Source organism: Polyodon spathula, chromosome 2 (genome assembly GCF_017654505.1).
Source record: "Polyodon spathula isolate WHYD16114869_AA chromosome 2, ASM1765450v1, whole genome shotgun sequence".
In the NCBI taxonomy this organism is placed as follows: Eukaryota; Metazoa; Chordata; class Actinopteri; order Acipenseriformes; family Polyodontidae; genus Polyodon; species Polyodon spathula.
Genome location: NC_054535.1, coordinates 80,766,718 through 80,788,639, shown reverse-complemented (window position 1 = coordinate 80,788,639; position 21,922 = coordinate 80,766,718). Strand labels below are relative to the sequence as shown.

The 21,922-nt window shown below is 36.6% G+C and overlaps 1 protein-coding gene across 4 annotated transcripts in view; it reads left to right on the top strand.

The window, feature by feature from the left end:
• Positions 1-21,922, top strand: part of LOC121301900 (band 4.1-like protein 4A) — a 90,785-nt gene that overhangs the window by 40,494 nt on the left and 28,369 nt on the right. For 2 of the 4 annotated variants that reach the window (XM_041231630.1, XM_041231614.1), the window contains exons 3-10: positions 2,673-2,777; positions 13,723-13,774; positions 14,224-14,302; positions 14,555-14,652; positions 15,156-15,276; positions 19,113-19,200; positions 19,484-19,572; positions 19,660-19,723. In XM_041231630.1, the coding sequence (XP_041087564.1) occupies positions 2,673-2,777; positions 13,723-13,774; positions 14,224-14,302; positions 14,555-14,652; positions 15,156-15,276; positions 19,113-19,200; positions 19,484-19,572; positions 19,660-19,723 (696 nt within the window). The remainder of the gene's footprint in view (positions 1-2,672; positions 2,778-13,722; positions 13,775-14,223; positions 14,303-14,554; positions 14,653-15,155; positions 15,277-19,112; positions 19,201-19,483; positions 19,573-19,659; positions 19,724-21,922) is intronic. The other 2 variants (XM_041231621.1, XM_041231637.1) reach the window with 2 other exon arrangements.

Genomic DNA, 21,922 nt, shown 5'->3' with positions numbered 1-21,922 from the left:
GAAATACACAGTAATGCTTGATTTGTAGCAGATGTTATTTTATATATATATATATATATATATATATATATATATATATATATTTTTTTTTTTTTTCAATATAGCACAGTAGAACCTGGAAGTATATTATATATTATATTATAATATATAAATTTATATCAGGTGAATCCGATCATATTATATATATAATATAATATATAACAGCAACTTGCTAGTGTTCACAGGTATAAATATTTATTTTTGTAATGGATACTTCACTCAGATTGCAAATAATGACTAATGACTAACAGGTTGATATACAAGGACTGACATTCACCAGTCCAGCACACGACTGACCACCTAATACTACTGCTCCCTCCTAAGGAAAGCCATGGCATTAGATAATAATTAAATGTTCAATAACCGGATACACCTGGAATCATTTTGTACAAAAATAAACTTATTTTAACAGTCATTGCATTTACAATAAACATGCATATTTATTTGTTATATGTATTTGTTTAACTTGCATGAATACTATCTTTGTTTACAAACATTGTTAAACTGTTCTATTGTTTACTCGTTATTGTCATTGTCGTTACTATTTTCTAGTCTCTAACCATTACCAGTAAAGACTGAACATTAGCATTACCCCTTCTCTTGGAAGATTACCGAACATATGGCTATAACAAAGTCTTCTTTGAAGGAAGTGCCCTAACCTAAATACAGCAATACACCGTCAAACAAAATGCATAATACATAATAAGCGACTGCTCTATCACTAGTAGAATAACATTAACAATAATAATCACAATAACAGAAATATTACAGCAAAAATACAAATTGTTACACTTTCAAATTCTATGCAAGTTACAGCTTACCAGTGCCATTAATAAATAAAACAAACTTTTTTTTTTTTTTTTACTTCAGATATTACAAACAGTTCTGTATTGTCAAAAAAAAAAAAAAGTCAACTCTGATTGTCGTGAGACGCTGGCGTTGAGCACAGAAAAGAATCCCAAGTTTGCTGCTGTTTACGTTTCCTTTCATTCAATTTATGTTTAGTGCTCCCTTGTGTTCTACAATGGCCTGCCTATGAGTGTAATCTACATCCTTGCTGCATGAAGTACAAAACAGCACATGACCATCGATTGATGTGAAATTCGTCCTTGCCAAACTCGTTGATCTGATCTTCAGGGGTGATTGTTATTGTTTGAGACATCTTTAAAAAGCTCTGGGTACTGACTGAAGTCTCATTCAACACTGAACTTGAATACCGAAAGCAGTTTTATTAGACAGGCATGTTTATGTAAATTTAAAGCAAAGTTGCCTGTGTTAATGTTTATATATTATACCTGTATTGATTTGGTTATTATCAAACAAATAAAAAAAAGCCTTGCTTGTTTTTTGCCCCTCCCCAAATGTAAAACAACAAAATCTCCAACATAATTTTCCATGTTATCATAGAAAATCCGTGTTTTTCCTTGTTATTCCGCATCAAACTGATTCCTGTGATCTCTGCTACTGAGCTACATAATCAAATTGATAATGTGATACGAAAAAGCGTCCGTAAGTCTGCTTTGCTTTTATATATATGTAAAGGCCGGCCCTAGTACCAGATTGTATGCCCTGGGCCACATCGAAACAGTGGCCTAAATCTAGGCCAGCGCTGGACTGCCTGTTCTTTTTTGGAGCTTTCACATATGAGAAAAGCCGGCCCTGAGACAAATTGCAAGTGTGAATGGGGTCTTAGAAAAGAAAACTTACAAAATAATACAAGGCACATTGACTGCCTGTTTATACGGTCCTGACTTCATTGATCCGTCTGCAACAAAGAGGTGCCACCAGCAGTAAAATTATTATGGGTACTTAATACTATATGTGCAGTTTTCCCACTTTACCCTGACAATATATCTCAGGCCTGCCCTGTCAGGACCACCCAATACAATCAACAATATAATCCCTGTGTCCATCTATCCTTGAATTCTTTGAATGACAGCCAACAAATACCATTTTTTGTGATGTTTTCGTGCAGTCCGCATGGAAGTTCACTAGAACCTGCTTCATGCAGATCCACAGTAATCCGGACTGATATTTTTCAGTCACTTTAAACCTGGACTGCAGACAACCTGGAATTGTAGAGTTAAAAGGCTTCACTCGGTGTCAGAATCCGTTGAGACAGACAACCCCCTTTATACAGATACCATTTTGAGACTTGGAGGGTCTGTGCGTTTGTCATCTGGACAAAGTTTACATTTAATGATGCTTTTTTGTCAGTCAGATATTTGAGAATGAATGGAAATGGGTTAAGCTAGCATTTTCCAAGTTTATTGGGGACAGCAGTGCACATCACAAGCCACATTTCCATTCTTGGGTATTTCAACCATTTAACCCTTTCATAGATGAAATATTGAAAATAGTTGAAAAAAATAGTTTTGGATACATAATAAATGTTCAGCAAGAAGTTTACCATTGGCATAATGTACATTGTGCTGACAAAGCAACATGTTTATGGATATATTCTGTACATTTTAGAATGGAGAGATACAACGTGAATCCAGAGAGGACACAGCAAGTCTAATAGATCTGAATCCCCTTCTGAACAACGCTGAGTGTGCTGTTTATTTGCACCACACACAGCAAACAAAGCCTTGGTATGTTTCTAAAGGAACTCTTTAAATTCTTTCCCACAGAAGTCAACGAAGGGGTTGGTTGTCCTGGACTACGTATTCAGTCATGTAAACTTGGCGGAGACAGATTACTTTGGACTGCGTTTTTGTGACAGGAGTCATCAGACGGTAGGTGGATGAAAATGGATTGATGCACAATTGCTTTCACATTCATATTTAAATGTAGGCATTTAAAATACGTACATTGCGTTAGGTTTTCATTATATACTTGCATTTTTATGGGGTCTGAATAACACTTAGAGGAGTTATTCTAGCTTTGTAAACAGCAGAAGCAATTGAGTGGCTTCCGTAAGCCTGGCTCAGAATTTGCTAAGCAGGATTGCACAACATTTAGATGCGTTGTGCAAAGTGTGACACTAAAGTGTTGGTAGAAGACTTATTTCCTTCGCCTCCAGGCAGTCTCAAAGGTCAGACAGAGTGCAGAGCTGTGAACGCACAGAATTTCTTGACGGCTTGCAGCATCAACATTACTGGTGGATATTACCTTTGTGACTGTGCCGTGGAAATCCATTGTTCCAGGACATCACTGTAACATTACAACATAGATGTGCAAATAATACTTCTTATTCTCTTTTCTTAAAGTTAAAATGTGTTAGACACGCATTGCCATCCAATATCACACCCAAGACAACCCAAATCAAAAGATAAGACTAACTTAGTAGAAGATCTTCAATTAAAGCTAATGTGTGTTCAGGTGATAAGCAGGTACGCTTATTTACAAAGTTTCTCTACTACTCCATTAGGCTTGCAAAGGTAAACCTCTTGGTCCTACCAGCTAGTTCCTAATACATCTGGTTCTTAATGCCCAGCGGGGAACTCAATTAAGGCTACCCTCATGGTCTACAATACATTTAATTAAAATGGTTTTATCGCAAGCTTTCTGTTTCAAGTGTTTTTGTTTTGTTTTTTAACCAGGCTTTTATAATAATAGTTAGGCATGCCATACACATGTGTGATTATTCCTCAAAGGTTACGGCTTTAGAAAAATGCAGCAATCCTCGTTAAAGGGTTGTCCTTCCAGTGCAAGTTTGTGGCCCACAGATGGGAGATTGTAAAACCCACATTTAAGCAGCTTGGGTCAGACTGATCAAAATCTTTACTCCACAGTGCAATTTCAAACCTGTTATAAAGATACACTTCAGCCTAGACTACAAATATTTAGATATTTAATTAAACATTGCTTGAAATGTATTTGTACATATAACACAATGTATAAATGACTGTATAAAACAGATGTCATGCAAAGGAAACCAAAGCATCAGTGACATGCGAAATAAATAACATACATTCTTCTATATAGAAAAGTGTTTTGTGCCTTTCTAAATTAGGTTTATTAGAGATTTTCTTTTTCTGTAATATGTTATTTGTTATACTTTTGTTTTCCAACTACGGTAATTAAACATTTGAATAGTTAAATATTCGTTTACATTTTGAAAGACTAGCCATACATGGAAACATGCAAACATTCCATGTTTGTCCCAGCACTACTTCAGCCCTTTGTGTACTGTACAGTACGACAGTCCAGTTTATATGATTACTAAACTAATTTTAAATTGTAGACCCAAGGCTAGGTAAGACCTTAATTCTTCACCTGCCTTAAATTTATCAAACAAACATTACAGAATCTGCAAATTATCAGAGTAAAATGATGCACCTGGTTCTAGGTTGCAGAGGTTTTTGTGTGAGCAACAGCTGATGTACAATTAATTATCTGTTTGATCTGCAAACTCATTTGCTAAACAAACCTTCAAATGACACGTGTTATAGTGACTCAAGCACCACTTGACCTTCTCTACCCTTTGCATGTGATCCTGATCACAGTCTGCACGCAATTAAATTATGAACCATTTAACTGTTAAGTGACACAAGCTCAGCAGTAAAATAAAAATAAAAATTAAAAAAACTGCAGAAGACAATTAGACAATTAAAAAAGAGTACTTTTGAGACTCTTGTAACATTTTGAGCCCCATTGTTTGATTTTGTTGTTGATTTTGATAATGATTTCATCCCAAAAGTATATGGCTCCACATTTATTTCATTACTTCATAACCCAGATTATAATAGGGAGTACATGCTCAACAGCTATTTTTTTTTACACAATGTAGACACAGTCGGATGTTTTGAAACAGCCTTTTATGGAAAAAAAAAATAATTCTGACTTACAAAACGGGGAGTGCATGATAAACACTACCATTAGTCTAGACCAGGGGTTCTCAAAGTGGGGGTCGTGACCCCTCGGAGGGCCGCGAGGTTATTACATGGGGGTCACCAGTACATGCACAAAACAGAGTGCAGCTGCTATAAAAATATATAAATCTAGCGTTTATATCAAATTACATCACACTCATTTCGACGCAATGTAGTGGATTTACTTAAAAAACACACTGGCGCTTGTTTGTTGCCATGAGACAGAAGGCGGGACTGAGACAACATTAGAGGGCTTGATTGTTCAGAAGCTGAAGAGCTGCATTAAACTGCAGACCTATCAGAGCTCTGAAATGGCAAAAGTGTTAAACCACAGACAAATCAGAAAACTAATAGTAATACTAATAGTCAGACACAGCAGTACACATACTTTCTACTGAAAACAATGGCCACCTCTATTGCTAAAACTGCTAAAAAGCAAAATTAGTTTGAGTCTTATATTAAACATGGTTTTACTAGCATCGTTACCTCTGGTATTGAAAAACCGCAATCTGTCATTTGCTGCAAAGTTTTGTCTGCTGAGTCGATGTAACCATGCAAACTGCAGTGACATCTTGATACCAGACACCCTGAGCATAAAAATCAAACTCTGGATTTTTTTAAACGCCAAGAAGAAGCAACAGAGAAAGCCAGGCTTGATGCAGATGGAAGTTTCCGACAGCAAATGTCCTCAGCTGTGGAGGCCTCTTATGCTGTGTTGCTACAAATCGCCCGTGCCAAGAAGCCTCATACGATAGGTGAGGAGCTTGTTCTGCCAGCATGCAAAGACACTGTCTCTTGTGTTTGGCAGTGATACTGCCAAAAAGCTTAATATGCTTTGTTTGTCAAATGATACTGTGAAACGCAGGACATGCGAGATGTCTGAAAATATCAAAGACCAAGTTGTGCATGAAATTAAACATTCTGTGTTTGGTATATTCAGCCTGCAACTTGATGAAACTACCAATGTTATTAACTATGCTCAATTGATAGCCTTCGTACGGTATGTTAATGCTTGGGATGTTAAGGATGAATTCCTATTCTGTGAACAACCTGAAACAACCACAAAAGCGCAGAACATTTGCAAGAAGGTGAATTCCTTTCTCGAAAGCAATGGGATTGAGTGGAAAAATCTATGTGGTATATGTCAAGCCATGGTGGGTGCGCGGTCTGGCTTTCAGCAGAAGGTAAGATGCATGTCACCCAATGTGATTGCCACTCATTGCAGAATCCATCGTCAAGTCCTAGCTGCAAAGACATTGCCAATGTGCCTTAATGCTATGATGGATGTTATAATACAAGCGGTGAACTTCATTAAAACGCATGCTTTGAGTAGTCGTATCTTTCGAGAGCTCTGCAACGAAATGTGTGGTGAGTTCTGCTTTACCACACTCAAGTCCGATGGCTTTAGGGACAGGTATTAAAGCACGTTTTTGATGGCGGAGTTTTTCCTGCAAAAAGAGAAACAAGAGCTGAACAAAAAGTTAAATGACAAGAAATGGCTTCTCTGCTTGGCATATCTGGTGGATATCTTTGATAGCCTTAATGACCGCAACCTGACACTTTAGGGAAAATGTTCAATATAATAGACCTGACTAATATAATCAGAGCCTTCCAGATGAAGTTGGATCTGTGGCACAGTAAGTTGGACATAGACAGATATGGCATGTTTCCGACACTCCTCATTCAGCGAGTCAACATTGACCAAGGTCTCAAGTCAGCTATCAGTGAACATCTGAGAGCCCTTCACCTAGAGTTCTCACACTACTTCCCAGCGCTACCAAAAGCACTTCATACCCTGGTGAAGAACCCTTTCAGTTTGATGGCTGAGCAGTTACCTACTGAGGATATTCACACACAGGAACAGTTTATCAACATGAACAATAATGATGGTGTGAAAGCAAAATTCACACAGCTGCCTTTAAACCAGTTCTGGTGTTCAGTTGAAAGTGAATACCTCCTGGTGATTGAAATGGCCCTGAGGTTCCTTCTGCTCTTTCCCACTACCTACAAATGCGAGAGTGGATTCTCCAGCCTTCTCACAATAAAGACAAAATCCCGAAACCGGCTTGATGTGAAGGATGACATCAGATGTGCCCTTTCCAACACACTGTCAAGAATACAACTTCTTGTGTCAAAGAAACAGCATCATCCATCCCACTGACTGCTTGCTGCTTATGGTGAGTAATAACTATTTTTAAATTACTGTTTTAACTATTTTTAAATGAACTTTTCTGCATATAAAAATAATTTGATTAAAAACAAATGTGTTTGTCTTATTTTAAAAGCTGTGAGAAAAGATAAATTAATTGTAAACACTAAGGTTATATATGTAACATTTAAAATAAAACAATTATTTTTAATTTTCATAAGGGGGTCGCACTCGGAGACTTGCTGTGTGAAAGGGGTCAACAATACAAAAAGTTTGAGAACCACTGGTCTGACTACCCTCTCAGCAAAAGTGCATTGTTTTTAAAAACTCTGAACATATCTTAACTTTATTATGAACTGAAAATGGTTGGCTGCCTAAGGTGGGTTAGAGACCCTTTTGCTATTCCTTTTGCTATTCCTACGTACCCTATGTTGCTGTGCCTGGCACTTCTCATTGTTGGTGATTTCTTTAACATTGATTTTGCCATTAACGTCGGTAAGAAAACATAAAGCCCTTTCATCCACATGTCCATTTCCATTCTTGCCCCATTATGGGCAGTACAGTTTGTAATGGGCAATAATCCCTTATGTAATGTCCCACTTTCAGCAAAGAGCCAAGCAGGAGGAGGTCATCCCAGACAAAGGGGGCAATTTAATACACATTACTGAGCGATAAAGAACTGCAAGTGGGGTCACAGGGCACGCAGAGAATGAGAAATTGCTGCAGAGCTAAAGGAACAGCTCTGCCACCCCGAGTCAGCAGAGATATTTTTAACTCTCACTGTATTTATTTAAAATATAACGTTTTATTTCATTCGTTTTTTCCCATTCTCATTTCAGTTTTTAGTACCACCAGTAAGATTGAACAACAAAACAATGAAACTCGTTTTGAACGGGAACATTTTTGTATAACTAAAAAAGTAAAACAAGCAGCATAATAAATCAGAAAGACTAGAGTTCATATTGTATTTTAAAAAATTGTGTTCCTTGCTTTCTTGCCTTGCTAACCTCCCTGATAGAGGTATTGATCTAAATCTGTACATCCATCTAACAAGTATATATTATGTCCACCTGGGTGAGAGAGATTAAGGGCTGCTTCTTGATGAACATTATTTGTCAGGCTATATTTGGCTTGGCTCTAGGTAGTGCAGTAAGCGATCTTTTATAGTCAAAAGATGCGTCTGGTGGGTCCTGGAGGTTTTTAAGAAAACACACAGAGGCTGGTTTTAGACAGGGAGAGACACACTTTATTGTTTATTTTTAGCCTAAACAGGTGGTTAAGCAGCTTACTGTCCTTAGTAATTAGCGGGCCCAAATGGACGCAACAGTCACCGATGTATGTGCAACTCCAATATCACCTTCTGCTCTCCATCCTACAGTATTTGTTAAACCCTGCCCCTCTCAATCTCTGGTGATGTATTTGATTCCATCCCAATCACGCACACCACACCTCGAAAAATCACCCATGCTCAGCCTTTAAGTGATAGACAAACAACCCAATGATAGGACGTAAAACAGAGGGCTTTCCCAATTGTCCACTTGCTACAGCCACACTGACCATATCTGTGACTGTAAACATTATACTGTAGGTGGTACCCTGTGGCACGCTCCAGTAACAACCTCTTGATTTAATATAATATAATTTACACTAGGTACACTTTAAGAATACCATTTTTTACCTACAGGTGATGAAAAGTTGGAGAAACGGGACAAGTGATGGATTAAAATATATATTCTAGACGATGTCAATCTGATTATCGCTGGGCAGGGTTTCATTTCTGCATGGCAGTCTTTAGTTAATGTAATATAATGTGCAATATGACAGCTGCATGGTTGATGATTCTTTGAATCTCTGCACATATGACACTTTGATTAGATTAGTGCATCTATTTATTTGACTTTATTAAAAGCTTGAAACATGAACCCCTTTTGTCAGGCAATCTGTACCATAATATTGTGAGAATGCAATCATTTATACCATATCCCATCAATATGTTACACGGCCCATAAATTGTTTAACTGAAGTGCACTTCTCTGTTTGTCAGGTCAGACCCAGTTAAATTGTATTAATATAACACTAGTATTCACTGAATTACACCAGCTTGAATAATTTAATTAGTACAAATATGATGTGGTTTAAGAATCCAATTCACTTTTGTTATTATTTGTCATGCAGAATATTCTCCTAATCTTGTTTTCTATATTTAGTAGGGGTTAAAAAAAAAAACTTAATGGTTTTGATTAGCCTTTTCTTTCTTTAGCCAGTTTTGATGGGTTTTGTGCATTCCATTTGATGATCCAGTGAGGCTTTCTTTTATTATAAACAAGTATAATGATCAATGTTTGGATCTGCTTCATCTTCATCTTTATGCAGTAGGTACAGTAGCACTGAACACTAAAGCTTTCCATTTAAAAACAAGGCACTTGGAGAGTTTTTTTTCAAGTACTCAACTAGAATATGTGGCATAATAGAGGGCCTCATTTTCACTGAGATTTATCAAAGCATTTTTGCACTTGTGCTTGTTAATATTTGTGCTTTAAAAGACAGTTTACCATCTCAAATACATGCTAATTCAGTCCCGGACTATATAATTTTAAGAAGATAAGGTCTATATTCATAAGGCTCCAGTATTAAATCAGGCTACTATATTTGTGCAATTGTATATTTAGTATATCTGTGTGACAGAGAAAGATTGAATCTTGGTTATAAATCTCCCTCCCAATCTGTGAGAGCTCTGTGTAAAGGGAACAGAGTGCCCCGGACTGGATGGTCTGACAATTCATTCCAGGGAAAGGTGGAAGACAGCCATCTAGAAAGGGGGCGGAGGTATGGTACACCAAGTCATCGCCCCAGACGGGAAGTGATGTGACCTCCACTAATTGGAAGAAAAATCAAAGGGGATGTGACTGACGGTACAAAAGGGGTCATGGCTAAACGATCCGTTCCTTTGTTATGGTTGAGAGGGAACTGTTGAAGGAAAATAAAAAGTAACCGTGAGCGTTTAGTGTTTGTTTGTTTTGTCATTTCTAATTGTACTCGTTTGTTCTTATTATACGGCTAACACATATCGGGAGCTGTCGCTTAAGGCCAGCACCAACCTGGACAACACTTCACTGTGCACAAATAAATTGTATTTCAGCACTTGGACATTAGCACTTACTCTGTACTTGTAATCATGTTTGTGTCTTTGTGTGTATTTATACCGTGTTTATTATTTCAGGACTGTAACCTGTGGTAATAAAACAATGCAATACACTTTACTGTGTATTGCCTGGGATTATTATTCACGGTCGCCATGACCAGGATTAAAAACGGAACCAATAAAGAATTGTTTGGACCGTGGACTTTGTTGTCTGACATCTGTTACGCATTGCATTACTTCTACACCTGCGCACTGCAAACCACTTTGCCACAATCTGTCAGAGTGTGTCATGCACATATGCAATGATAATCTACATGTGTACAGTGCTCCCCCTTTATAACATTGTAGTCGGGAGCCATAGTTAAGAGACCGTGCAGTTTGTGTTCCGACTTATAACGAAAATACTAGTGTTAGTATAATGGCATTCTGGGGTAAATGGGAGCCGTGACCTTATCGACTTGTAACCTGTTCCGCAGTATAAAGGGCCGCCTTGTAAAGGGGGAGCGCTGTATATTATTTTTTTGTAATTAAAATCTAAAACACAGAGAGGTTTCTAATTGAAATGACAAAAAAAAGATACATAAAAAAACCTGGATTGCTGCTTTTGACCTTTCCTCTCGTCACACTGAAACAACGTTGTATCATATTGACCCTGTTCTTTCTACATGGCCAGTGTACTGCACAAGCAGCTCCATGACAACACCTGCTAACACAGTAACGTGATTATTTCCCTGCAGGTGTAATCAGATGTTAAAGACATGTCTCCTGCACTGGGCCACCTTGACATTGTCGTGTCAGCCTTTGTCTTGTTTCAGTTTTGCAAGCTACAAAACATTCCTGCAAAAAAAGCCTTTTTAAGTCAGCCCTTTGTCAGTACAAGTCATGAAATGAAATGCAGAAGGTCTTTCCTGTCAACTTTCATATTCTCCCTGCAAGTGAAATCTGGAATAAAAAAATGTGATACCTGTCTTAAATGAAAGTATTCTCACAATAGTCTTACATTTGAATTATATAAATACTAATTGTATAAATATTCCTACTCCATCAGGACTGAAGGAGGATTGTGACCAGAAAGTTTTACAAGATTTATCTCTATGATTTGTGTTTTAGCTACATCTCAATTAATGTATGTGTTTGTTGCTATATAATTAGAGGGCTTTAGAGAACTTTTTGAAGAAAATAGTCAACTCCACCCTTCTCTATTTGACAGTACATTGAGTCACACAGTAAACATAAAAATGAAATAGCTGTATTAGAAAGGCAAGTATATAGCTGTATTAAAAACGCCTGGCTCTAGTGTTTCATTTGTAAGACATAGTTTTATGTAAAACGACGGAAACTGCTAATTTTAGCAATGCCTGCAGGTTCACCTAATAACCAGTACTTTTAGGGACAAATGTAGTTTAAGTGCTAATACTTGCAAGTAAGTTGTGTCTTGATATATTTGTAACTTAACAATTTTAGTTTTGCATTTGCTTTCAGAAAACATGTGAATTTTAGGCAGGAGCAAAACACTAGTCAAAAAAAAAAAAATTATAATTATTCTTTAATAGCTAACGGTAAGTATATTTTTACTTGTGATTGGCACCACTGGGACCAATCAACTGTCAAAGAGCTGGCATTAAAGCCTATACTGTATTACCAGTTCAGCATAACATTTATTTTTTTATTATTTCTTACTGATCCTTCGGGGAACCATTTTAGTTAATTATTTAATACAGTGGTGTCAAGATGAATATATTAGTTTTAGTTAATGTGCCCTAATGTGCCTGAAAGAATTTGAATTATTCTGACAACAAGATGACATTTTGGTTCAAGATTATATCCCATATATGTCTGGGTGGTAGGATTTCTTCTTTACAGCTGGGAGATGTTCTGTTAAAATAATTTCAACCTTTCCAACAGATACCTGCTTTTCAGCCAGGATTCTTAAATTTTATAAAGCAGTCAGATTCCCAGACCTCGCTGGTGCCTGCTGCTACTTAATTAGCAAGCTGGAGATTTCCTTGCTAGCTGCACTAACAACATAAAGTGTACTGTGCATTCTCTTCTACTGGGTTTATTTGAAACACTCCTATTCAGCATGAGGGGGGCTGTCCCTACACAGTGGTGTTCCTAATAAATCTGGACAGCTGGGATCCGTTTCATAAAAGTCCTGCGATTGCGATGTAGTTGCAATGAGGTTGCGATGTCACAAAGGTCGGCGTTGCATGCGTTTCATAAAGCTCTTTGCAAGTGCCATCACTTGCGATCACTCTTTTGCGATATGCGATGAGTGAAATCAATAACTCGGTAATCAATTTTAAGGCACAGTGATGATTAGGTAAATACACAATGGCAGGGTTGCAAAGGAAAGCTATTTTTTTAAAGAATACTTGTCCATTCTATTCGGCAAGTTTTCTAGAAGTTTAAATCATAAAGGGAAAAAAAAGTTGCATGTGATCACTGTAGCCGAAATAAGAAAGAAATGAATAGATGTAGTGAGCAGAACAAAATTAAAAGAAGGGAGATGAAAAGGCTTTAAAGTTGATGGAGGAAAACCAAAATACCTCACTCGACAGATTTGGAGCTGTGTAGAAGAGACAGGCTGTACTTTGAAGTTTTATACATACATATGTAAGGAAAGTCCTTCAGCTAGGAAAACCAAACTTAAATACCTCACACTTCGACAGGATTTGGGCGTTGTGTTAGCAGAGACAGCTGTACTTTGAATTTAGTTTTATACATACATATTGTAAGGAAAAAAAAAGGAAACGCTGTGCAGTAAATGTATTTAAATAAAAAGTTTACGGATCTGTGTTTGCTTTTCTTGCTGAAAATGGGCTTTTGGCCAAAAGGTATGTAGCCAGCAAAGAACACTCGCTACCGTGACACTTGTATTAGTCTTTATTAGGGAGCATGCCTGATAATCAAGCTGCGTTTAGCCTCATTATTTAAACTTGAGGGCAGGTAATAACATCCATGTGGCTGCTGCAACAAAGCTTAGTTTGTATACTTTTAATGCTTTATCTGAATACAGAAAGATACAAAAAAAAATTCTACAAATTGCTATCTGGAAGTAACCAAAGACACACAGTTGGTTTGAATGTGCACGTGTTGTTTTGAGTCATATTTTCTGAATATTTCCCATATTTCCAAACCAGGCTCTACAAATCTTTTACTACTGGGGTTTCAGAGTTTAGTGCTAACAGCAACCGAGGCAGGAATCTTGAAGTTTGGGTTGTTAGGTGAACCAGGATCCAAATACTAAACTCCTGGAACTTGTGGTAACCTGCTGAACACTCCTGCTCCCTAATTGCTGCTGCAAGTCCTTTATGAGCCCCATTCCACAGCCATTACATTGAGTCTCTCGGTTGTTATGCTTATGTTAACATGTCATAACATTTATCTCCAGCACCTTGTGTCTGACATTAGCATATTATTTGGTGACGCCTTTTTAGTTTTGATCTGCAGTATGCAAGCAGTCCCACTGATTTAAAGGCATTGTTTTCCAAAATGTTATCAAATATAAATACTGTATTTTTTTTAAAGCTTTCTGTTTTTTTATTGTTTTTTTTTTTTTTTTTTTAATACAGTATTGGCTGGACCCTGCAAAGACCCTTGCTGAGCACAAAGAGTTAATAAACAGTGAGTTTGTTCTGAACATTAGTCTGTAACACTTTATTCTTGGTGGGTTATGCAGAACTTAGAAATGCAGAACTTACCAATTGTGGTTTTAATAATGTAGGTATACAGCATATACAGTGTATTCATATAATAACACACCCTTAATTTCAGACATGATATTAAAGTAGCTTCAAGTGTAATTTTTTTTTTACATCTCCATTTTCATGATGTTTGACATCATTCTGAGGGACTGAAAAATAATAATAATAACTGTACTTAAAAGTAATTTTCAAGCAGTTACCATTTTTGTAATAAAAATTGCAATATCACATGTGCTGCAGCAATATTAGGTGCATGTATTTACCAGTATGTATTATTTGAGTAACAAGAACAGTACAGTTAAGTATTTACTCAGTAGAAACAGTAATTGTGTAAACGTGTGGTCAAACAGATGTTTTATGCTTTCTTAGCAGGACCACCCTATACTCTGTACTTTGGTGTAAAATTTTATGCAGATGACCCCTGTAAACTTAAAGAAGAAATAACGAGGTGAAGTATTAATAAAATATTATATTCAACCATTTGCATTTCATTTTAATACAATCGTTTGGTGTTTTAAAAGTAATCTGTATTGTTGTTTCCATAGCCTCTTTAGGCATGTTAGTGTCTATATAGTAATGTTACTGTATCAGATATTCAAGGTAAGTATGAAGCCAGTAGGATTCTAATGTTATATTGCTCTGTTTTTTTTTTTACCCGCATTGTGTATTTAAAAAAATTCATTATTGCATTCTCTACTAGGTATCAGTTTCTCCTGCAAGTCAAACAAGATGTCCTTCAAGGCCGCCTGCCCTGCCCTTTCAATATCGCGGCACAACTGGGTGCTTATGCCATCCAGTGTAGGTGTATATTATATTATGACATTAAACCCTGTGAAAGATGAAATTGCTCTGCTAGTTTGCTTGTGACTTATGATGCACTCCCATATGAAAAGATGTGTAAGAGTTATGCATGCTGCATACCTTTAGTTGTAAAATACGTAGTGATTAGCTGATATGTTTACATGACAAGGGTACAAGAAAGGGTTCCACTGTCTAAGCTGAGCACTCCCTGATTTCATATGACACTATCATGTATGGATGCCTGAGATACAAATTCAGAAGCACACGTAAGACACTAATCATTTACTCAACTCAGCTTGTGATATTAGACACCGATCTGCATTAATCCATCCCGGTTTTATGTTGCGGTGATTACAACAGCTTAGTTGGTGTCATGAATGGGTTGAAACAAACTCCTTGACTGTCGTCAGCAGTTTTGGTGTGTGTAGTTCAGCCTGCTGTTTAACCACATGGGAAATGACTACAATATGAATGTGTTTTTTCTTTATCCTTCTTACCAGCTGAACTTGGAGATTATGATCCCTATAAACACACAGCAGGCTATGTCTCAGAATATCGCTTTGTCCCAGATCAGAAAGAGGAACTCGAGGAAGCAATTGAACGGATTCACAAAACTATAACGTAAGAAATATTTGACATGTAAAGGTCTTATCTGGCTTTTAATCTCAACCACATTTGTAATTGACATAAGAGTATTGGATATTTAAACTACCATGTTAATCCAGTCAAACATCTGCTTTTTAATCTGTAGCTGTATTTTGTAATAAAGCTAAAATAGATATATATAAGTTCAATACTTTCACCGAAAACGAATACCAGAAGTTAACGGTCTAATGATATCCGAATCTATATATATATATATATAATATATATATGATAGATATTATATATAATATATATATAATATATATATATATCTATGCATTTTTGTATAGATACTTATTTTAAATGTGAAACTTTCCAGAAGACTACTGATAGGTCAATGTAAGTTAGTTATTATGTACAATGGGTTATGCTGTTCAAATAGGTTTTGTCACGGTTACCAAATTATGTAGATAAATAAAGAAGCTACTGGTGATTAGTAAGGGACAAAGACGTCTGCAGCATTATAATTTCTGAAAGGTCACTCATTATGGACAAGAAGTCAGGTATAAACAAGCTGTAGCAACAAGAATAGTGCCCATTTTAAGGACACGCCTTTACAAATAAGATACCTTTTCTGAAGATTTTCATTGAACTTGTTAATGTGGCCTTTAAAATGACAGAAACTGAATTCCAGTCTTTATTTTCAACTATTAGTGGGAGTAATGTGATTCCAATACCAAAGGATACTAGACATGTTCATAATAATATAGCAGCTTTTGAACCCTTAAGCTAAAACCAGGATCCAAGTGTAATTCAATCTGTTCATTTTATGCTATTCAAAGACCCTGTCAAAGAATTACAATGGTGACCTGTACTCACCCTTCTCACCTGTTAGGCATGCTAAAAAAAAAGGATTTTGAAAAAATAGATTAGTGGCATGGTGACAAGACTAGTATGAATGGCCTCTGTTGTGCTGGTATTACCACATACACTCTAGCCAAGTGATTAACCGAAATTCCGAGACAGTGAGGGATTTTGCATGGCCCTGTTTGTTTGTGGTTTCTCCATTGTCTCAGATTATCAATAATCACTTTCATATTTGTGGATACAGAATGCTCATTATGTTATAACAGACCACTGTGGAGTAACCAAGTATGATGCATCAGCTGGCAAACTGCACAAAAAATAAATAAAAATAAATAAAAAACAACATCATAGATTTATACTGTGTTGAAAATCTAAAAAGGAAAAGTAGGTTAACAGCCAAGGTTGTGCTGGTTAATTATTCTTAAAAAAAAGCTGTACAGCCAGACTGCTAATGTGTATTTTCAACTTTGCAAAAACCTTCACTTGTCTGTTTTGTAGAACAGTCTATGCTGGCCACTAGCTGGGGGCTGTATACTTCTGCAAAGCAGAAAGGTGGCTTACTTACAGAATAGGGTGTTTTTTTAAGGGAGTTGTTTAGTTATCCCATATTAAACCTGTAGGTCCCACATCTTTCAAGCAGTGTATGATTACATTAAGTATGCATCTTATTTTTTTAAATAGACAAAAATGTTTTCGCAGTCAGATTATATAGCAAATGTATATAGAACTGGGCTGTAGACCTGGGCTGTTTGACAAGAGTGGACCTTATTTGTGTCTCATCTGAAGGACAGCAGTCCCAGTTTGTTGATATATCAAATTTAGTGATTCTTTGATCTCACTTTCTATAATTACATTCTCTTTCTATATTGTCCTTTAACTCTTAATTGACATTTGACTTTGAGAAATGCATATGGCATTTCCATTAAATTGGGATAATGTGCCTTAAATGAAGCCCCCCCCCCCCCCCCCTCCCTTATTTTTTCCCCACAAAAATTCACATAATCCACTCTCTAGAAGAACACAGCTGTGATTTTGCAAGGTACTCTTGCAGTTTTATCATGATTTTACTCTTTGCACATTACTGCACTTGCCTATAATTTAGAATAGTTTAGTACACTTGGCAATGCTTTTACCGTAATAAACTTTTATTTTCCTTGCTCTCAGGTTTCCTGAACTCAGATCTCAGAATTCTGTAGTACTTGGTATGCAACCTGAGATTCAGCAGAGATGAACAGAGCCCTGGTGGAAGCTGCACTAGTTTTCTCGGGGGCCGCTTTAGCTTTGCCAATTTCTGATGATGTTAGAAGAAGGCGTGCCATTTCTCATGTTAAGATGACATATTCCACTTTGTACTTAGCCACCCAATCTAGAGCCGATGTCAAGAACTGATTAAAAGGTTAATTTTGTTTGAGCCCCCAAGCGCCTGGGTATTGACATAAATAACTTCTTTGCTGTTTTATTGTTTTATGTTAGTTCAAAAAATGCTTAAACTGTTACTTTCTATGTACATTTTAGATACAAGGAATTACTTTCCACATAGCTGAAGACAAATGACTTCCGAAAGCTGTTTAGGGTTTACACACTTGGCACTGGAAGATTTTTCAGTGGAGTTTTCTGAAATGTAATATGCAGGGTGACAGCTTATAATAGACGGAAAAGACAGATTGTGTTCACAGCAGATTATCCTTGTAACAAACCACAACAAATATTTAATACAATGCATAAAATAAACCTAAATAAGTATATAAAATATCGAGAAAGTTAATAGCAGTCTCAAATTAATTAATTGGCGCTTTTTTTTTTTTTTCAAGCCATTGCATATGCTGTGGATAATAGCCAAATGCATACTTGTGGTTTGTGTAAACATTTGTTCAGGCTTGGTTATGGATTTCTTTGTGTTAACAAATAATTGCTTAGATACCCATAGTTATTTTGCTAGTATATTACAAAATGTAATGCCAAGAGCTTGCGATTAAGAAGATTAGCTTGAAAATGATAAAGCTTAGCTATCCCAAACAAACGTGATACCTATATAATTATATAAAAACCAGTAGTGAAAGTGAAATTGACTTCCTTTACTGGAATGGATGGTGAAACAATGAATGAGATGGTCACACAGGACTCTTTATTATTGTTAGACTTTGCAATTATTATTATAATTTTTTTATGTGGTAACAATTTCCTGTCAAATAAAAGGGATCAGGTCTGCAGTGATATATTTATTTGCCTCCTATCAACATTTACATTATTACTGAGTGTCTAATTCAATTATCAGAGCTTTTTCACTGACTCTGGCAATTGTAGGTTTTTGTTTAAAATCAAAAAAGGCAAATATGAGGCATCCACCCGTAATATTTTTTGTACTGACACGTCGAACCACCTTGTAACAACCACTCATTGAAAGTGGTCTTTGTCGACAGGTGTTCTTAATAGCTAGCTTAGCACGGCAAATGTGTTTAACAGGGATTCTTTTGAGTGGTCACTAGATAATCCTTTATAAGTAATATTTAATACAGGTTTGACTATATACAAATATATAAACATCAGTTTCTTTTCATCTTTACTGCTCTGTGTTTTATTGTTATAATGTCTTTAAAAAAACTTTGAGTTATGCATTCACCTCAGTAATAGGTTTATAGGTGCAATATACAATGTGCATTATGTTAATGATAGCATAGTAACAGTTGGTACGCCTTGTTCACAGTGAGCACCCTTGAGGTCTGAGTATGTCTGTCAATCAGTCTATCACACTCTACATAGTGACCACGATAATTGCTTTTCCCCAAACTTCTATCATAACTCTCGGTCTCCTATACATCTTTCAGATTGAATCTGGGTATAATGTGATAAACCGATAGACACCTACACATCAATGCAGTCCAAGATTATGGGGACCTGCTCTATGTCTGTGCGTGGGTTTAATCCTTGTAGAGCTAAAATTGAACAGTTTTAAAAAGCCACTAAACTGCAAATAGATTAACCCCATAAACTTTATTTTTTTTCAGAGGTCAAGTTCCTGCAGAGGCTGAGGCTCATTATTTAAGAGTCGCTAAAACACTGGATATGTATGGAGTGGACCTCCACCCTGTCTTTGTAAGCCATTCCATTGCGGAAAAATTATTTGAAGTTAACAGCAAAACCATACAGGAAAATGGCAAAAAGGAATGTGTCTATACATGACTGTAGAATCCTAGCAATTAGTCTAGTTACATGAGTAGCAGTTTGCGTCGGTCAGAATTGATGGTTTTGTTTACCTACAGAGAATTCTGGGCAGTAATTAAAACACTGATGTTGAGTTGAAAGTTTTAAGTTAATATATATCATCTAAAAGTAATTGCTCAATAAAGACTTTCCTTGATTAATGTTTACATTCCAGGGAGAAAACCAGTCCGAATATTTTTTAGGGTTAACACCAATCGGAGTTGTTGTGTACAAGAATAAAAATCAAGTGGGAAAGTATTTCTGGTAAGTGTATTTATTTGCAGTACTATTCAAATACCTTTTGGCTTGATTTTATTTTTCATATGAATTGTATTTTTTTTTTAATTTCAGGCCAAGAATTACAAAGGTTCATTTCAAGGAAACGCAGTTTGAACTCCGGGTGCTGGGAAAAGATGTAAGATTTTTTTTTTTTTCCTTCAAAACAGGTTGGAATGAAAATTCCTGAATAAATAATTTTCTAAATAGTGTGAAATTGTCTATGTTTGATAGTGTTATCACTTATATCCTAAATACAATAGGCTACATGGAAATCCATTTAGCAACTATGAGGAAAATGAACTATGCTACAATTGAATTGTAGTAGTGTGTGTGTGTGTGTGTGTGTGTGTGTGTGTGTGTGTGTGTGTGTGTGTGTGTGTGTGTGTGTGTGTGTATAGTTCAAAAACTAAGGGAGCATTTACAGAAAAACAGATTGGAGATATTTGTATTTTTGTATGGCATGCAAACAATTTTTGTTGAAACCACTTTTTTCTCTTTCTGATCAATGATGCGCTAAAAATAAAAGAAGAACAAGAAAAAACAAGAAACACATCATAAAACAATGCACTCCATCACTCTTCAGCTTCTTCCTCTTATCTAGTTTATTAACACCTTGATTTTGTGTAAACTTTAATTGCTGTGGCTCCATAGACACATTTGGAAATTAGACAGTTCCAAAAACATTTTGTAGGGTATTTCTACCTATTAGTACACATTAGCCGGTAATCAGCAAACCCATATATGGTTATGATGTGATTCAGTTATATGGCTCATCGTTCCATATAAACTAGTACAGGCCTTGTACAGTTTGCACTTATCTAATAACAATTTGAAAATAGACTTTGATACGATTGCCATGGAGGATTTGAGCTGTGCATATTCAAAGACGAGAAAAATCAGCTGTGCACCTTACTCACAAACAAACTAATCTTATCCACTGATGCAGTTTGATAGCAAATTAATTACTTTGGGAGTAAGGTAAACAAAAATCCTACAATAGTGTGTGTGAAGAAAGCAATAAACGTATTGAAAACCCCTGCCTTATATGCACTATTTGGTTAAAAAATGTTTACTAAACATTACAGTATATGGTTATGGTGTTTGCCGATGCTTCCTAGTTTGTACTGAACCAGGTCTGACAGCTGAAAAACGATTAATCAATTGTTAAGAGGTAGATGATTTGAACAGGCCTTAGTAAAGGGACTATTGGAATAAAGACTAAGTGCTTGTGACTTTAGCAACAGAATAGGGGTTTCCCCTTGACTACTTGGAGAACTGCCCTTGCTGAGGTGAGGCTGAACTGATTGACCTCCAAGGCTGGGAAGCAAAGAACTTCCCCCAAGGGCAACATAAGGTAGGATGGAGGACAAACTAAGGTCTCCCTGGCTTAATGAGACATCTAATTGAGAGAGGTCAGACTTGGTGCATGGCAAACAAAAGAGCTGGAAAAGAGAATAAAGAAATAAACATGCAAAGAGGGCCAGGGATCCCCCCAGCTGCAAGAGCTGTATTCGATAGGTTGTGTCAATAACTAGCTCAAAATTTGGGAGCAAGCTTTGCTCTCTGAAGGGGGAGATTGGTTGCAAATGAACAGATTTAAGCAGGAGAATGAAAAAATAAATGTAGTTAGTTTTTTGGCTGGGAGTCCCATCTTACCAGCGGTAACCTTGCTCTCGGAGGGCGAGACGACGTTGTCAGCCTCTAAGGTTGGGAAGTGAGCTAATGATTAATTCCAGATTTTCAATTTTTTTTTTTTTTTTTTTTTTTATTAAAACTAATTAACCACTCGGCTGAGAGGCCCCCCCTTTTTGTGTGGGAGGAAACCTCTGGTGATCGTTGCCGAGAGATGGCCCCCACTCCGGGCATGCTAGCAATACTTTGTTGAGCGGAAATAATATTAAGGAGAGTAGAGCAAATGTAAGATTGTTTTATTAAGGACTGGTTGATTTTAACTTTGGCTGCTGATGTTGCTGCACTGAATGAATGGGATGAATGGGAGAATATGATTGGGGAGGAAGAACAGCTTTAGAATGAGCTGAAGACAGAAGATTGCAAATATATGAATTTAGTTGAAAACCAGTTAACTGAATGGGTAGAAGGAAAGGTTGAGCGGAGGGAGCTGGATGTCTGAATTGAGTGTTCTCAAGGAAGGCTGTGGATTTAAGCTGAGAAGGGAGATTTTTTATTTCTGGTGGCCAGACATTTAAGAACCGTTGATTTAGAAAAATTCCACCAAAACCGATAGAAGAAGCATCCGCATTGAGTGAGAGGTTGTGGGGTGCAGAAATTAAGTAGTTGTAAAACAGAGCAAGGTCGTTCTAGTGCTGTAGGAGAG